Source organism: Mus caroli, chromosome 12 (genome assembly GCF_900094665.2).
Source record: "Mus caroli chromosome 12, CAROLI_EIJ_v1.1, whole genome shotgun sequence".
Lineage (NCBI taxonomy): Eukaryota > Metazoa > Chordata > Mammalia > Rodentia > Muridae > Mus > Mus caroli.
In genome coordinates this window covers 79,352,342-79,366,044 of record NC_034581.1, presented here as the reverse complement: position 1 = coordinate 79,366,044, position 13,703 = coordinate 79,352,342, and the positions used below count along the sequence as shown (strand labels likewise).

The 13,703-nt window shown below is 42.8% G+C and overlaps 2 protein-coding genes across 3 annotated transcripts in view; one reads left to right on the top strand and one right to left on the bottom strand.

Moving 5' to 3' along the window:
* Fcf1 (FCF1 rRNA-processing protein) overlaps positions 1 to 9,193 on the bottom strand; it is a 12,642-nt gene extending 3,449 nt beyond the window's left edge. The window contains exons 1-5 of the mRNA XM_021178695.2: positions 9,103 to 9,193; positions 8,793 to 8,860; positions 7,043 to 7,114; positions 5,848 to 5,996; positions 727 to 799 (exon numbers count right to left, since the gene is read on the bottom strand). Coding sequence (XP_021034354.1) covers positions 727 to 799; positions 5,848 to 5,996; positions 7,043 to 7,114; positions 8,793 to 8,860; positions 9,103 to 9,105 — 365 coding nt within the window. The 5' untranslated portion in view covers positions 9,106 to 9,193. The remainder of the gene's footprint in view (positions 1 to 726; positions 800 to 5,847; positions 5,997 to 7,042; positions 7,115 to 8,792; positions 8,861 to 9,102) is intronic.
* A 38-nt stretch (positions 9,194 to 9,231) lies between these two features.
* Positions 9,232 to 13,703, top strand: part of Arel1 (apoptosis resistant E3 ubiquitin protein ligase 1) — a 52,452-nt gene continuing 47,980 nt past the window's right edge. For both annotated transcript variants that reach the window (XM_021178694.2, XM_021178691.2), the window contains exon 1: positions 9,232 to 9,370. The gene's annotated coding sequence lies outside the window, so the exon portion shown is untranslated. The remainder of the gene's footprint in view (positions 9,371 to 13,703) is intronic.

Genomic DNA, 13,703 nt, shown 5'->3' with positions numbered 1-13,703 from the left:
GGCTGGTGAGATGGCTCAGTGGGTAAGAGCACCCAACTGCTCTTCCGAAGGTCTGGAGTTCAAATCCCAGCAACCACATGGTGGCTCACAACCATTCGTAATGAGATCTGACTCCCTCTTCTGGAGTGTCTGAGGATAGCTACAATGTACTTACATATAATAAATAAATAAATAAATAAATAAATAAAACAAAAAAAAAGAAAATCAAATCCATCTTAACATTTTTAGGAAATTGTCTTACATAAGTACATTGCAAGACAGGCATAAGGGCGGTCACTATGGCATAGCCAATCAGCAATACAAAAGCTAAATACATTTTTCTGTGTCTGCCTGATTATGAAAAGAGACTGGATGTATGACCGTAAGAGGACCTTGCTAAGCCCCACTAGTGCGGGTCAGTGAATGAGTGTGGGTGTTAGGGTCCTGAGGAGATGGAGACAGGTCTTCCTGACATTCTCTAGTTCCCTGCTCCTTTCAGCTGCCATTCTTGTGGGAGAGCAAACAGTGAATGTGGAGTATAGGTGGTTGTGAATTGCCCAACATGGCTAGGACGAGCTGAGCTCAGGTCCTCTGGGAAAGCAGTAAATGTTCTTAGCTGCTTGGCCAACTCTCCAGTCTTTTATTTATTTATTTTAAATTTAAACTAACTTGCCAGGAAATCTTTCATTAGCAAAGAGATGAGGTACAAATATCTGCAGTCTGCAATCTAGACTAAGTCCTTCTTACCTTAGTGCCACACGATACTTCTGTCCCAATTTCTCAATTTCAGCCATTACACAATCAGTTATACAAGGGATACCTGCAAGGAACAAACAAAACACAGCCCAGAAATTAGGAACAGAGATTGTAAAGATATCTCTGAATTATATTTAGTTTAGTCTGTAAAACTCCTGTAGACTTCTGCAATGTCAGCAGATTAAGTCCACTGAAATCACCAGTAAGAACTAAAAGAAATGGGGCTGGAGGGATGACTCAGTAGTTAAAAGCACTGGCTGCTCTTTCAGAGGACCTGGGTTATCTCTGTACTCTCATGGCAGCTTAGAACTGTCTGTGACTCTAGTTCCAGGGAATCTGACACCCTCACACAGACATGGATGTAGGAAAGCCACCAATGCAGGTAAAAATAATAATTAAAAAAAAAAAAAACAGCCGGGCGTGGTGGCACACGCCTTTAATCCCAGCACTCGGGAGGCAGAGGCAGGCGGATTTCTGAGTTCGAGGCCAGCCTGGTCTACAAAGTGAGTTCCAGGACAGCCAGGGCTATACAGAGAAACCCTGTCTCGAAAAACCAAAAAAAAAAAAAAAAAAAAAAAAACAAACAAGCCAGGTGGTGGCGGTGCACGCCTTTAAACCCAGCACTTGGGAGGCAGAGGCAGGGGGATTTATGAGTTCGTGGCCAGCCTGGTTTACAAAGTGAGTTCCAGGACAGCCAGGGCTACACAGAGAAACCCTGTCAAAAAACAAAACAAAACAAACCCCAAAACCCCAAAAAACAAAAAACCTAAGAGAATTGGGTAGAGTGGCAAAGGCTTGTAAGCCTAGCTACTCTAGATGCTGATACAGGAGGACTGAAAGTCCAAGACCAGCATGGGCCAGAAATAGCTCAAGGCCATCTTGGGCAATTTGGTGTGACCCTGTCCAGTGAACACGGGCTGGGGACACAGCTCAGCAGTACAGTGCTTGCCTCCTATTCAGGAGGTCCTAGGTTCAATCCTCAGCATGTGGGGTTGACGGAAGGTGATGCATAACTGTAAGCTGAGCATTTAGGAGGCAGAGGCTGAAGGTTCAGTACTTCAAGGTCATCCTTAGCTACACAATAAATTCTAGAGCAGCATGGACTACATCAGATCCTGTCTCAAAACAGTGACAACAGCCTCCCCAAAAGACAAATAAAATTATATGGTTAAACTACTGAATACTACGAAACGCACAAAGATGAGGCCACTCTCTATAGATAAGGCAAAGTGCTCAAGGTAGATTATTAAATGCAAAAACCAACAACAGGCACCTAAAATATGATCTCTAGAGTCGTGACCAGAAACAAAACAGTGCTTTGAGTGACTCTTGAAAACATCAAGGTGAATGACTAAAGGAACTGGGGTTTCTTCTTGGAGCCAATGTCCTATTCTGTTACAGGCCTCACGCTTTTACTGTCAGATGGCTATGAAGTTAGCCTTCTTTAAGCGCACATTACCTTCTGGTTCCACAACTACCTAAATTCACTGACCTAGTATCTCCACTCTATTCTCAGATTTATTTTCAGTTTTTCTCTGCTTGTCTTTCAAAAGCATCAGTGTACATTTAAATTATGTCCACGTATTTATTGGGGGAGTTGGGACCATGCACTATATATGTGCATGAGTGAAGGTTAGAAGCTGACTTGTAGGAGTCTGTTCTCTCCTCCAAAACCTGGGCTCCTGGGCTCCAACTCAGGAGGCTTGCTGCAAAGTGCCTTTACCAGATGAATCATCTCCTTAGCCCAGTGTATTTTTTAAAAATTTCCTCTTAAAAATATTTATTTAGTGTGGATGAATGTTTTGCTTGCATATATGTGCAACCATGTGCATGCCTGGTGCTTGTGGCGGTCAGACAAGGACATCAGATCCTCTGCAACTGGAATTACAGACAGTTGTGAGTCACCATGTGAGTGCTGGGAACTGAAGCCAGGTCCTTTGCAAGACTAACAAGTGTTCTTTAACTGCTGAGCCACCTCTCCATCACCATAACCTGCCACACCCCCCAGCACTTTTATTTTTCAAAGAACCATTTTTGCTGAACAGCCCATCTCAATATTAAGACTTGAAAAATGTGTATCAACCATATTGAAAACAGGTGTGCAGTCACCTGGGTTTGTTTATTTATTTTTAAATTTCATTTATAAAGCATGGACAGAGAGGATTTAGTATGATTCTTAGGCGGCCTAGTACCTTTTTGGTGTGTGGTGGGGCAGTGCTGGAGAACAGCCAGGGATCATGTGCACACCATTCAAGTGTTATACACTGAGCTGTCTGTCCCACTTCCCATTCCTGTCTTACCTTTTAGCCCTATGTTTCTCTGGCTTTGTACTTCAAGTGTGTGTGGTGCTGGGTATTAGGTTTGGGGCATCATATATGCTAGGCAAACACTCTACCACTGAGCTATATTCCTGGTTTGGATTTTATAAAATGTAAATTAGGATTAGCTTTAGCTTAAAGTCACCAGTCCTATAAACCACTAGTAGGAGTCAGGAGTCAGCCTGTCCTTTGAAGCCAGACTTTGATTCTCTGCTCTAGGAAGTAAGGTCTCAGTGTCTTCTTCCCATAGAGGGAAGTGTTGTGCACACTGAAAACTCTATAGAGCGTCGTGACTTACTGTCTTGTGTTGCCTCCTGGATAACTTACTACAGGTCCACGTTAGCACTTGCAGCTCCACCTCCTCTATAGTATGGAGATGGTGTCTTTCCTTAAACCTCATAATCCAAACTCTTCAATCTCTCTTTTTTTTCCCCTGTAGCTTCCTCACTTCTCTTCACATTCACAGAACTGAGGAGTTAGGATCTTGCTCTCTATTAAACTCTGTATTAAGGGAGTATTTAGCAATTTTGATATTGTTATCCCTGTCCAGACCACTAAAACTTATCCTTACCAACAACAATGATATTTTGCTTAATTAATCATTCACATGTTCACTGAAGTGATATTTTTAATCTTCAAGATGTTTCTTTGACCTTGAACCCCCTTTCCTGTTTCCTGAGTGGTGGAAGTACAGGTGTATGGCATCACTCCTGGCTTCCTTCTCAGCCTAACACACCTTCCCAAGCAAAAGCATGTGTAGGTCTTCAGCTGACATGTATATCTTCTGACCTACAGGGAAACACATTTGATACTCCTTCCCCCTGAACATCTGTAGGCCACTGGAGGCTAAGAGTTTTGCTGTGTGTCAGGAAACAGGGAGGCCTAAGGAAAGGGAGAAAGATGGGTAGGCTGTGGGCCATTGGAATACTGGAGTAGTAAGAAGTTGTACATAGGGCTGGAGAGATGGCTGAGCTTGAAATAGTCTTCTAGAGGTTCTGAGTTCAATTCCCAGCAACCTCATGGTGGCTCATAACCATGTATGATGAAATCTGGTGCCATCTTCTGGTGTGCAGGCATACATACATGCAGAAACTATATACTAAATAAATCTTAAAATAATAAGTTACACATAGGGCCTGGAGAGGTGGTTCAGAGGTTAAAAGCACCAACTGTTCTTTCAGAGGACTCTGGCTTGATTCCCAGCACCCATATGGAAGCTCAAAACTAAAACAAAATTTTAAAAAAGCTACACATCATTTGATATGTTGGCTATTTTTATATTGGCTTAGTTTGTAATGACCTAAAACAATTATAATAGTAAACATAAAAAAAAAAACACTGATCCTACAACAGGTAGGAAGATCACTGTGAGTTCAAAACCAGCCTTGGTCTATATTGTGAGTTCCAGGACATCCAAGTTTACAGAGTAAAACCCTGTCTCAAAAAAAACAAGAACAGCGGGGCAGTGGTGGAGCACACCTTTAATCCCAGCACTTGGGAGGCAGAGGCAGGTCTATTTGAGTTTGAGGCCATTCTCTACAGAGAATTCTAAGACAGCCAGAGCTACATGGTGAGACCCTGTTTCAAACCCTCATCCCTGGGGGGGAAAAAATTGTTACATCCTGTAAATCCTGTGAGAATTATGAAACTATGATGAAGACATAAATGGGCACATGCTACCGAAAAGCGTAGGGTGGTTAAGCGTGCTCGTGGTTCTTGCAGAGGGCCCAGTACCACACTGTGGCTCACAACCATCTGTAATTCCAGTTGCAGGGGGATCCAACACCCCAGACACATGGAAAACACACACACTCAGGTAACACACATACACATAAAATAATAAAGTCTACAAAAAAAAACCAAAACCCAAAAGGCAACAGACCTACTCGCAGCAGCTACCACAGTTTTCTATCTGCAGAAAAGAATGTAGCATATCTGTGATGCTTAGTAAGACAAACCGCAACAATGTATGCTGATGTGTCTTTTTGAAAAAAGAAATGCAAAATTTCCCTTTGATTATAGTAATTCATTCCACTCTGAATGTCATTTGTCCATTTAACAGAGCAACAACTTATGAATAGGAACCTATCATAAAATGAAGCAATTTTTTTTTTTTTTTGGTCACTGTTTGGCAGTGGTAGGGACTAATCTCAGAGCTCCTCACACACTAGGAAATGCTCCACTATTGAACCGCTGAGCTACTTCCCTCACCCAAAAACGTAACACGCCTCACTAGTAGGAAGCTATTCTCTTGGATACGGCTTAGCTTTCTTTTTCCCACTCAGGATTACGACAGAAGGGGATGCCCAAATAAACACGGGAAAGCTACCACTGGGGCATAAGCTACCACAGGTCCTATGTAATACAAATGAACTCCAACTGGATAAACGTGCATGAGAACTGCCTAGTGTTTGAATTCTGGCTGTGTTCCTCTAAGTGGAAATAGGCTTTACTTAGCTTTCCTAGAGTTGATTGGAATTGAGAATATATCCTGCTTAATAGAAATGTACATACCAAAAACAGATTTTCATTTGTTCAGAATTTTAAAACCCAGGCTCAAAATTGACATCTCTAATGAGAGTTGAAAGCACTGCTTTCCAATTGTGAGAATTTAATTACTCCTAGTCAAGCATGCATTAGATCTCGACGGAGTGAACGCTGCCATTGCTAGGTACACTGGAAACTAAGTGGCCCTTGGATAACTTACTGGGTCTTCACTCCCACTCTTTATGGATTTGCACCAGCATGATTGTTTTGTCCAGATGTCACAGAAACACAAAAGCACGATACTCACACTTGGCATACAGACAGTCCATCATTGACTGCACTAAGTCCAGTTTGGCCTTAATGGAAAAGTTGATGAAGTTGGTATCGACAAGGATGTGGTAAGGTGGACCCAGCTGTGTATTATACTGGAAGAACAAGCAGGAAGGATGCTGGGGGCTGAAAGGAGAAAGAAAATAAGACCACAGGCTGACGTCTACATTGATAATTCTGATGCTAACGAAATGAAAACTGAAGTATCTGAGAAAGTTCACTATAGATAAACACCTTTTTCCCCTTGTTCACTGCAGGCAGGAAAGGGGCTGAGTAAACGGCTCAGCAGTTACAAGCATGCACTACTGCTCTCAGAGGACGCAGACGTAGTTCCTCCGCTGACCTTGAGTGTTCATTACTGCCTGTAACTCCAGCCCCAGGGGTGCTACACCCTCAGCCTCCAGAAACCCAAACTCATGTGCACATGCCCACAGAGACACATCCGTGGCCACACATACACATAATTAAAGAAACTTTAAAAAGGAAAGTTGACAGCCTGCTATTTTCAGGCCCACTAGAAAGCTCTGATATAACTTTAAAAACACAACTATTCCAAACCTAGCTCTTCCTAGATTTGGAGACTAGTCTCCAGGCACAGAAAGAATCTAGTTATCAGGATTAAAATCAATGCTATAGCACGTTGCCATTCTCAGAACCCTAAGATGGATGGAATGTAAACAGACTGTCTAGCATTAGGACCATAGCAGAGCCCACTACTCATCTAAAACCTCATGATGTTCCTGAACCAGGAACTGCGGTGACAATACAGCCTCTGCGAATCCAGCGCAGGAAGATAAAATTATGCAAAATGTGCTCAGATTTTTCATGACGTTAAAGGTACTTATTTTAAAGGAATGACCTTCATCCAGAATATATAACCTCACCAATTTGTGGCAATATAGTCTCTCTTTTGTGACATTTTAATGTGGCAAAAAATAGAAATTATTTGTTTTAAAAGATTTTTTTGAAGAGAAAAAAAGTTTAGTCCTAGTGCCTTCAGGGAAAATTTATTGCTCAATGGGATTCAAAACCTCAAAGCATGGAGATGAGAATGTGCCCACCGATAGCACTTTCACTCGACAAGCAGCGGAGTCAGGGAAGCCTGGAATCTTCCAGGGCCACTGCTTCCTAGTCTCTGAGTGGAAAGGCAAGCTGACACTTTTAGTACTCACACTTCTCTTTCCTTCAGCGCGCTCGGATCTTTCTTCTCTTTCTTCTTAGGCTTCAACCTATCCTTTTCTTTACTGCAAAAAAAGCAAATCCAGAGAAGGGAAAAATGAGGCAGTTGAAATTTCATTTGGAAGTTTCAGTTTGTTGGGGCTGTCTCTCCATGGTAGAGCACTGGCCTAGCACGTGTGAAGCCCTGGGCTCAATCTCTATCACCTCAAGTTCCATTCTCTTTCTGCTACCAAAGAAATCCAGTCGTGGACTTTGTGATGTTAGCATCAACATATACTATGAGAACAAGTAAATAGAGCAGGAAGTAGCCAGAAAATATAAAAATTAATCAATAAGGCTAATAAACTCAAGATGTTCTTTTTTTTTTTTAAGATTTATTTATTATATGTATGTACACTGTAGCTGCCTTCAGACACTCCAGAAGAGGGCGCCAGATCTCGTTACGGATGGTTGTGAGCCACCATGTGGTTGCTGGGAATTGAACTCAGGACCTTTGAAAGAGCAGTCAGTGCTCTTAACCGCTGAGCCATCTCTCCAGCTCCTCAAGATGTTCTTAATGAATAAATTCTAATTATTAACTTTTTTTTGGTATAAATGGGGGTTGATTATACTCAAAGTACATTATATACCCACTTGAAAAATAACATAATGATATCTATTGTTATGTACAATATATGCTAAAAACAAAAAACCACGTGTAAGAGGCCGTGAAAAGGTTATTAACCTGCTGAAGACTTCTGAATATCCCAAGGTAGGCATGGTGGCCCTCCTAGCTCCAGAGAGAGAGAGGCAGACAGAGCCCTAAAAATTTGAGGTCTGGTCTACATATCAAGTTTCAGGGTAGCCAAGGCTACTTAGTGAGACCCTGTCTCCAACAACAACAACAACAACAAACCAAACCAAAAAGGACTCAAATCACAAGTTTCGGAGGAAAGTTTCTCCACGTTATTTATAAAGGCCTGAAACATAACACACGAATAAAATAAAGACTCAACACAAGGAAGTTATCAGTGGGACATTGTTCCTAAAAGATAAAATAAAAACCCACATCCGAAGCTGAGAATAATAATTCTGAAGGTTCTAATGACCACTCTCTTGTTCCGAAAACACAAAAAAGACCAGTCTTCATCAAATTAACTGTTTACCCAGTCTTCACGGATACAGAGAAACTGGCTGAGTATTCTTTATAATGGGAATATCATTCTAGCTTGTTCTAAGGTTCTGAATTCTTTTTTTGTTTGTTTTGTTTTTTTCGAAACAGGGTTTCTCTGTATAGCCCTGGCTGTCCTGGAACTCACTCTGTAGACCAGGCTGGCTTCGAACTCAAAAATCCGCCTGCCTCTGCCTCCCGAGTGCTGGGATTAAAGGCGTGCGCCACCACCGCCCGGGAAGGTTCTGAATTCTTATAACTTATAAAATGGGACTAACTTGGACTTTTCCCATCGTCCTTTTTAAACTTGGGTGGCAGGACCTGAAGACAGCCATGGTATGACCTCCTCACCGGCTTTCCCACAACGATACCATGCCCTTGCCCCACCGAATGTGTGACTATAATTCCATGCAACACAGACCTAAGACATAATAAGCAAAACAAACAAAAAAAAAAAAACATCAAATGTTTCTACTTAGCCCATCGTGACTTCTGTAGTTTAAGAAACCAGAACATCAGATGTTTCTACTTAGCCCATCGTGACTTCTGCAGTTCTGATCAGTTTAAGAAACCAGTTGGTTCTGACCACTCACAGTCGCTCGTCTCTCAGACTGAGCATTCGCTTCATAGTCGCATATTTCCTTGTTTTCTTTTGCTTCCCCTTGAAACAGAAGTTTTCGAGTTAAAAAGAGCTGAAAACATCTTTTAAAGTTCTCTCCTATTTTTCTTGCCCCTTCTCTCCCCAAACAGTACCCAGTCTCCCTCCCTACTCCCTTCGAACTCAGGCCAGAATGGAATTAAGCAAACAAACAAACAAGGAAGCGCCGAGTCTATATCTGGCCAAAGGCTGAGCTCCCGTTTGCTCCCCAAAGCTCTCTGACAAAGTTCTCCCACTCCGCTCACCATGTTCACGCCGCACTCCTGTTTCTTCCGGAATCGCTCGCAGCGCGACACTTTACGTCATCCCCACGCTCTTTCCGGCAAAGGCCAACCCGGAGGCGGAAGCTACTTTGGGAAACGTAAAAGCTCTGAGCCGGCTCCTAACGCTGGCGGAGATCGATACTGGAGATTTTTTGGGGGGGCGGGTGGAGGGTAGGATTTGTGCTGGATGAGGCCGCTGCTTCCTCGGACCCCAGAACTAGGACTTGGCCACGTTGCAGCCCACGTTCGGGTAACGTTTCTCTTCACGCCGCAGCCGGAGGCAGAGCCCAGCCGACCGTAGGCACCAGAATTGTTGGAGGCGAGCGAGAGAAGAGGGGACGAGGGCAGAGGGGTCGGGATCCTGGGCGTCCCATAGTTTGACAGTACATTCTGGTTTTCCTCTGGCTCATCAGTTCAGCCTTGGCTCTGTAGTTCAGCCTTGAGGCTCTGTTATTGATTGGTTTTCCTCGCCGGCTTGGAACTTCGTGAGGCTGGGTGTAAGATTCTTCGGAAAGAGAGGAATGTAATAGCGATGGAGGACATCCCCCCAATATTCTCCCTCCGTTTCTGTCTGTCTGCGTGTGTTCTCTCTCTCTCCTCCTCCTCCCCCCACCCCCCGTGTATGCACGAGCGTGCAGGTGCATCAGAGCAGAAATTCGGAGCCAGAGGAAGCTGCTTGTCTTTATCTTCCACTTTTTAGAAAACAGTCTGTCTTACCCAACCTGGAAGCCCCCGGCATCCCCACCTCCGGTTTTTGCTAGATTGACTGACCAAAAAGCCCCAGAGATACTCCCATCCCTGCCCTCCGGTGCTGGAGTGGACAAGCCCACTACACCCCGGCTTGTTTTCTAACCAGATCCTGGGCATCCAAACTCAGGGCTTCTTGCTTGGCCAGCAGGTACTTTACTCATTGAGCCAACTACCCCAGTCGCAGCGGCCTTTTTTAGACGATCACAAGAAAAACAGGTGCAGAAGCTTATATGTGCAACTACTTACCAAGCCTGGCATGTGATGGGGAACAGTGCTCTTCGTTGTGAAGCCTGGTGTGCGGCCCTTAACGGGAGAGGGAGAATTTGTGGGAGTGAGAAAGCGAAACTGGGCAGTGTTTGGTTTTGTTTTCCGTTTGCTTGTTTGTCTTTGCTTTTAGGATGTATTCTAGTTGTTCTTAACCATCTGGAGAGGTTTCTTTTACCCCTTGAGAGTCTGTGGAAGGCCAGGGACAGCTTTCCTGGAAGTGGATGTGCAGTTTATCAGACTTGTAGGCTATGTAAACTTCATCTTAGTTGACTCTTTTGATACCTTTGTTTTACCGATGTTGAAGCTGTGCCCTAGACGCTCAGAGGTCAGTTTGGGTCGGTTGGGTTCTAACGCTTGTGTTTTTCTTACTGCATGACACTGACCTAGTGTTACTGGGTTCAGAGGTGTTGGAAGTGTAACAGTGCGAGGCAGTGCATTGTTTATGGGACTCAGTCGTTTGACTGGCTGCAGTTCACTCCCTCTCTTGAGATGCTTTATTTGCATTTCTTTGGGCCATCAGTTGGTGCCTCTGTTTCTTTGTGTATAAAGCTAAGCTCATCATCACAGCACCTGTATTACCCAGACACCACCAGGACCGACCTGTATTTTCATAGTCATAAGCATTGTCCCTAGAGATGCTTGCCATTAAAGTCTTTTCAGTCATTTCCTGTCAAGTTTTTCCAACCGGAAATGTTACACCACTTGAGTGTTCATGTGTTTTTTACTATTTTGAAACTTGACCGTGTTGGCAAACCTCAGAACTCTTACTAAACTTTCAGGTCTCTATAACGGATCATTTTGTGTCGGTTTGAATGTGGAACTGCTGTCCTTCCTGTTGTTCTCTTTGAGAGACTCATATGTGTGCAGGTCTCTCTGTCGTTCACACATCTGTGGGTTGTGAATTTTTGGTGTTGAAATCATTTTATTATTGACATGTCTTCAGAGACTTTACTTCTGCTTTACCCCCACCGGGAGTGAGTTCCTTATCTTTTCACAACAGGTTGTGTCTGCCAGGCTACCATTCATGGGTAGAATTAACAGCACCCATATTTTTAAAAAATGAAATATATACAGAAGTGGATGCTCACAGTCATCTATAGGATGGAACACAGGGCCCCCAATATAGGAGCTAGAGAAAGTACCCAAGAGCTGAAGGGGTCTGCAACCCTATAAGTGGAACAACAATATGAACTAACCAGTACCCCCAGAGCTTGTGTCTCTAGCTGCATAGGTAGCAGAAGATGGCCTAGTCAGCCATCATTGGGAAGAGAGGCCCCTTGGTCTAGCAAACTTTATATGCCCCAGTACAGGGAATGCCAGGGCCAAGAAGTGGGCTTGAGTGGGTACGGGAGCAGGGCGGGGGAAGGGTATAGGCAACTTTTGGGATAGCATTTGAAATGTAAATGAAGAAAATATCTAATAAAAAAATGTGGGAAAAAAAAAGAAACATGTTAGTGATTGGGCATTTAGCCATTTTGGGGGGTGGGAGATTTGAGACAGGGTTTCTCTGTGTTCCAGGCTGTCCTGGAACTCACTCTGTAAACCAGGCTGGCCTTGAACTCAGAAATCCGCCTGACTCTGCCTCCCAAGTGCTGGGATTAAAGGCGTGTGCCACCACTGCCCACCGGCATTTAGCCTTTTTTAATAAACATGGTCAATTATTAAAAAAAAAATCTGGAGACTGATTAGAAAAGAGAGAGAGAAAGAGAGAAACAGAGACAGAGAGAGAAAAAGAGAGACAGAGACAGACAGACTGCATCCTTGTGCACTTGATTGAGAGCACTCAAAGAGAAAATTGCCAAGCTAGGTAATTTGTAACTTGCTTTTAAATTCAGGGACTGAAAGAAAAGCCCTTTCCTCTCAAGTTTGAAATCTTTTTTGTTTTTTCCTTCTTTTATTTTAAATCGATTTGCAGCTTCTGTTTTGAGAACTTTCTGATCCTTGATTGTTAATACTTGATAAGGAGCTGAATCAGTGGAGGAACACTGTGGGGGTTGAGAACATAGCTGGCAGAGTGCTTTGCTGCATTGTAATTTTGTCATAATCTGGGAATCTTAAAGCCTACGATTAAAGCCTCAGCTATTATATGCCATCCTTTGATAGGGATGGAAGGTAGCATGGTTTTGACTGTGTTGAATGGAAGTGGGAAGTAATTACTTTTGACTGCACACTCGTGAGGGAAAGAATTACTTTAGTCCTTCTTAGTGGTTCATTGTGTGTTTTCTGTAGTCCTGAAGAGAAAGAGTCTCTGAGACCCCTGAGTCCACAGTTTGAATACTTAATTGGTCTTGGAATTTGTTCTCCTTATTAATTGGTCTAAATACATTTGAATACAATTACGACTAGTGGGAGAGCCCCTAGGGAACATCTTATATTTCAAGTTAATGTAGAGATATTATTTCTAGTCTCAAACTACATGTTTACATTTATCTCATGGGCCATATGTTGTTCCCCCAACAAACATTTATTTGGTTAATTACTTTTTAATCTAACCTGGTGACTTTAAATGGAGTAATGGCCAGAGAGATGGTGTGGTGGCTAAGAACACTGGCTGCTGTTTCAGTGATCCAGATTTGGCTCTCAGCACCCACATCTGACAGCTCACAACTACCCATAAGCCTGACTCCAGGGGGTTTGACGCCTTCTTCTAGCCTTCATCAAAAAACCACACACACACACACACACACACACAGAACCCATATACATAAACTAAAAACAAAAGATGCTTAAAATGTGGTAATATAAGATACAGCGTGTTCTCCTATGTCTTGATGTTGGATTGGTTACATGACACTTTAGAGGTACATCACATATTCACACGGCATTTATTGAGAGGCCATTCTGTCCCAGACAACATGCTAGTTATTGTTAAAAACAAAAACAAAAGCAAACTCAGCCTCTGTTGAAGAATAACTTATAAATAGTTAAATACTATACCAAGTGGTCAACATACTTTGGAAAAATTATTGCCCATGCTCAGCCTTCTGCAAGGGTCCTGGTTAGAGTATGGCTGCTTACCATACCCTACAACAGTTACGATTTTGTAACATTAGTAAGTACTACAGTATATTATTTTACCTGGTTTTTTTGTTTTGTTTTGTTTTGTTTTGTTTTGTTTTGTTTTGTTTTGTTGTTGTTTTTAAAGAAAAGGTCTAGTGTATCACAGGCTGGCCTTGAACAATTGAGCATAACCTAGAACTTCATTTGTTTGTTTATACAGCCTTGGCTGTTCTGGAACTCACTCTGTAGACCATATTGGTCTCGAACTCCCAGAGATCCACCTGCCTCTGCTTCCCAAGTACTGGGGTTAAAGGTGTGTCACCATGCCCAGTAGTTGATCCTACTACTTCAACCTCCTGAGCGCTAAGATCCTGAGCATTTCTGGCTAAGGAACTCTACCAACTGAGTTATAGCCAGAGGCCCTCATTTTACCTTTGAAATGGCTCTAGCCATTAATTATCTTAGGTTTAAATTTCAGTTACTATTTTTTTGGTGACATATTTTTGAAGGATTATTAAATGCTTAGTCTTCATTTTTTATAGTAACATTTCCAGACTTATGAGACG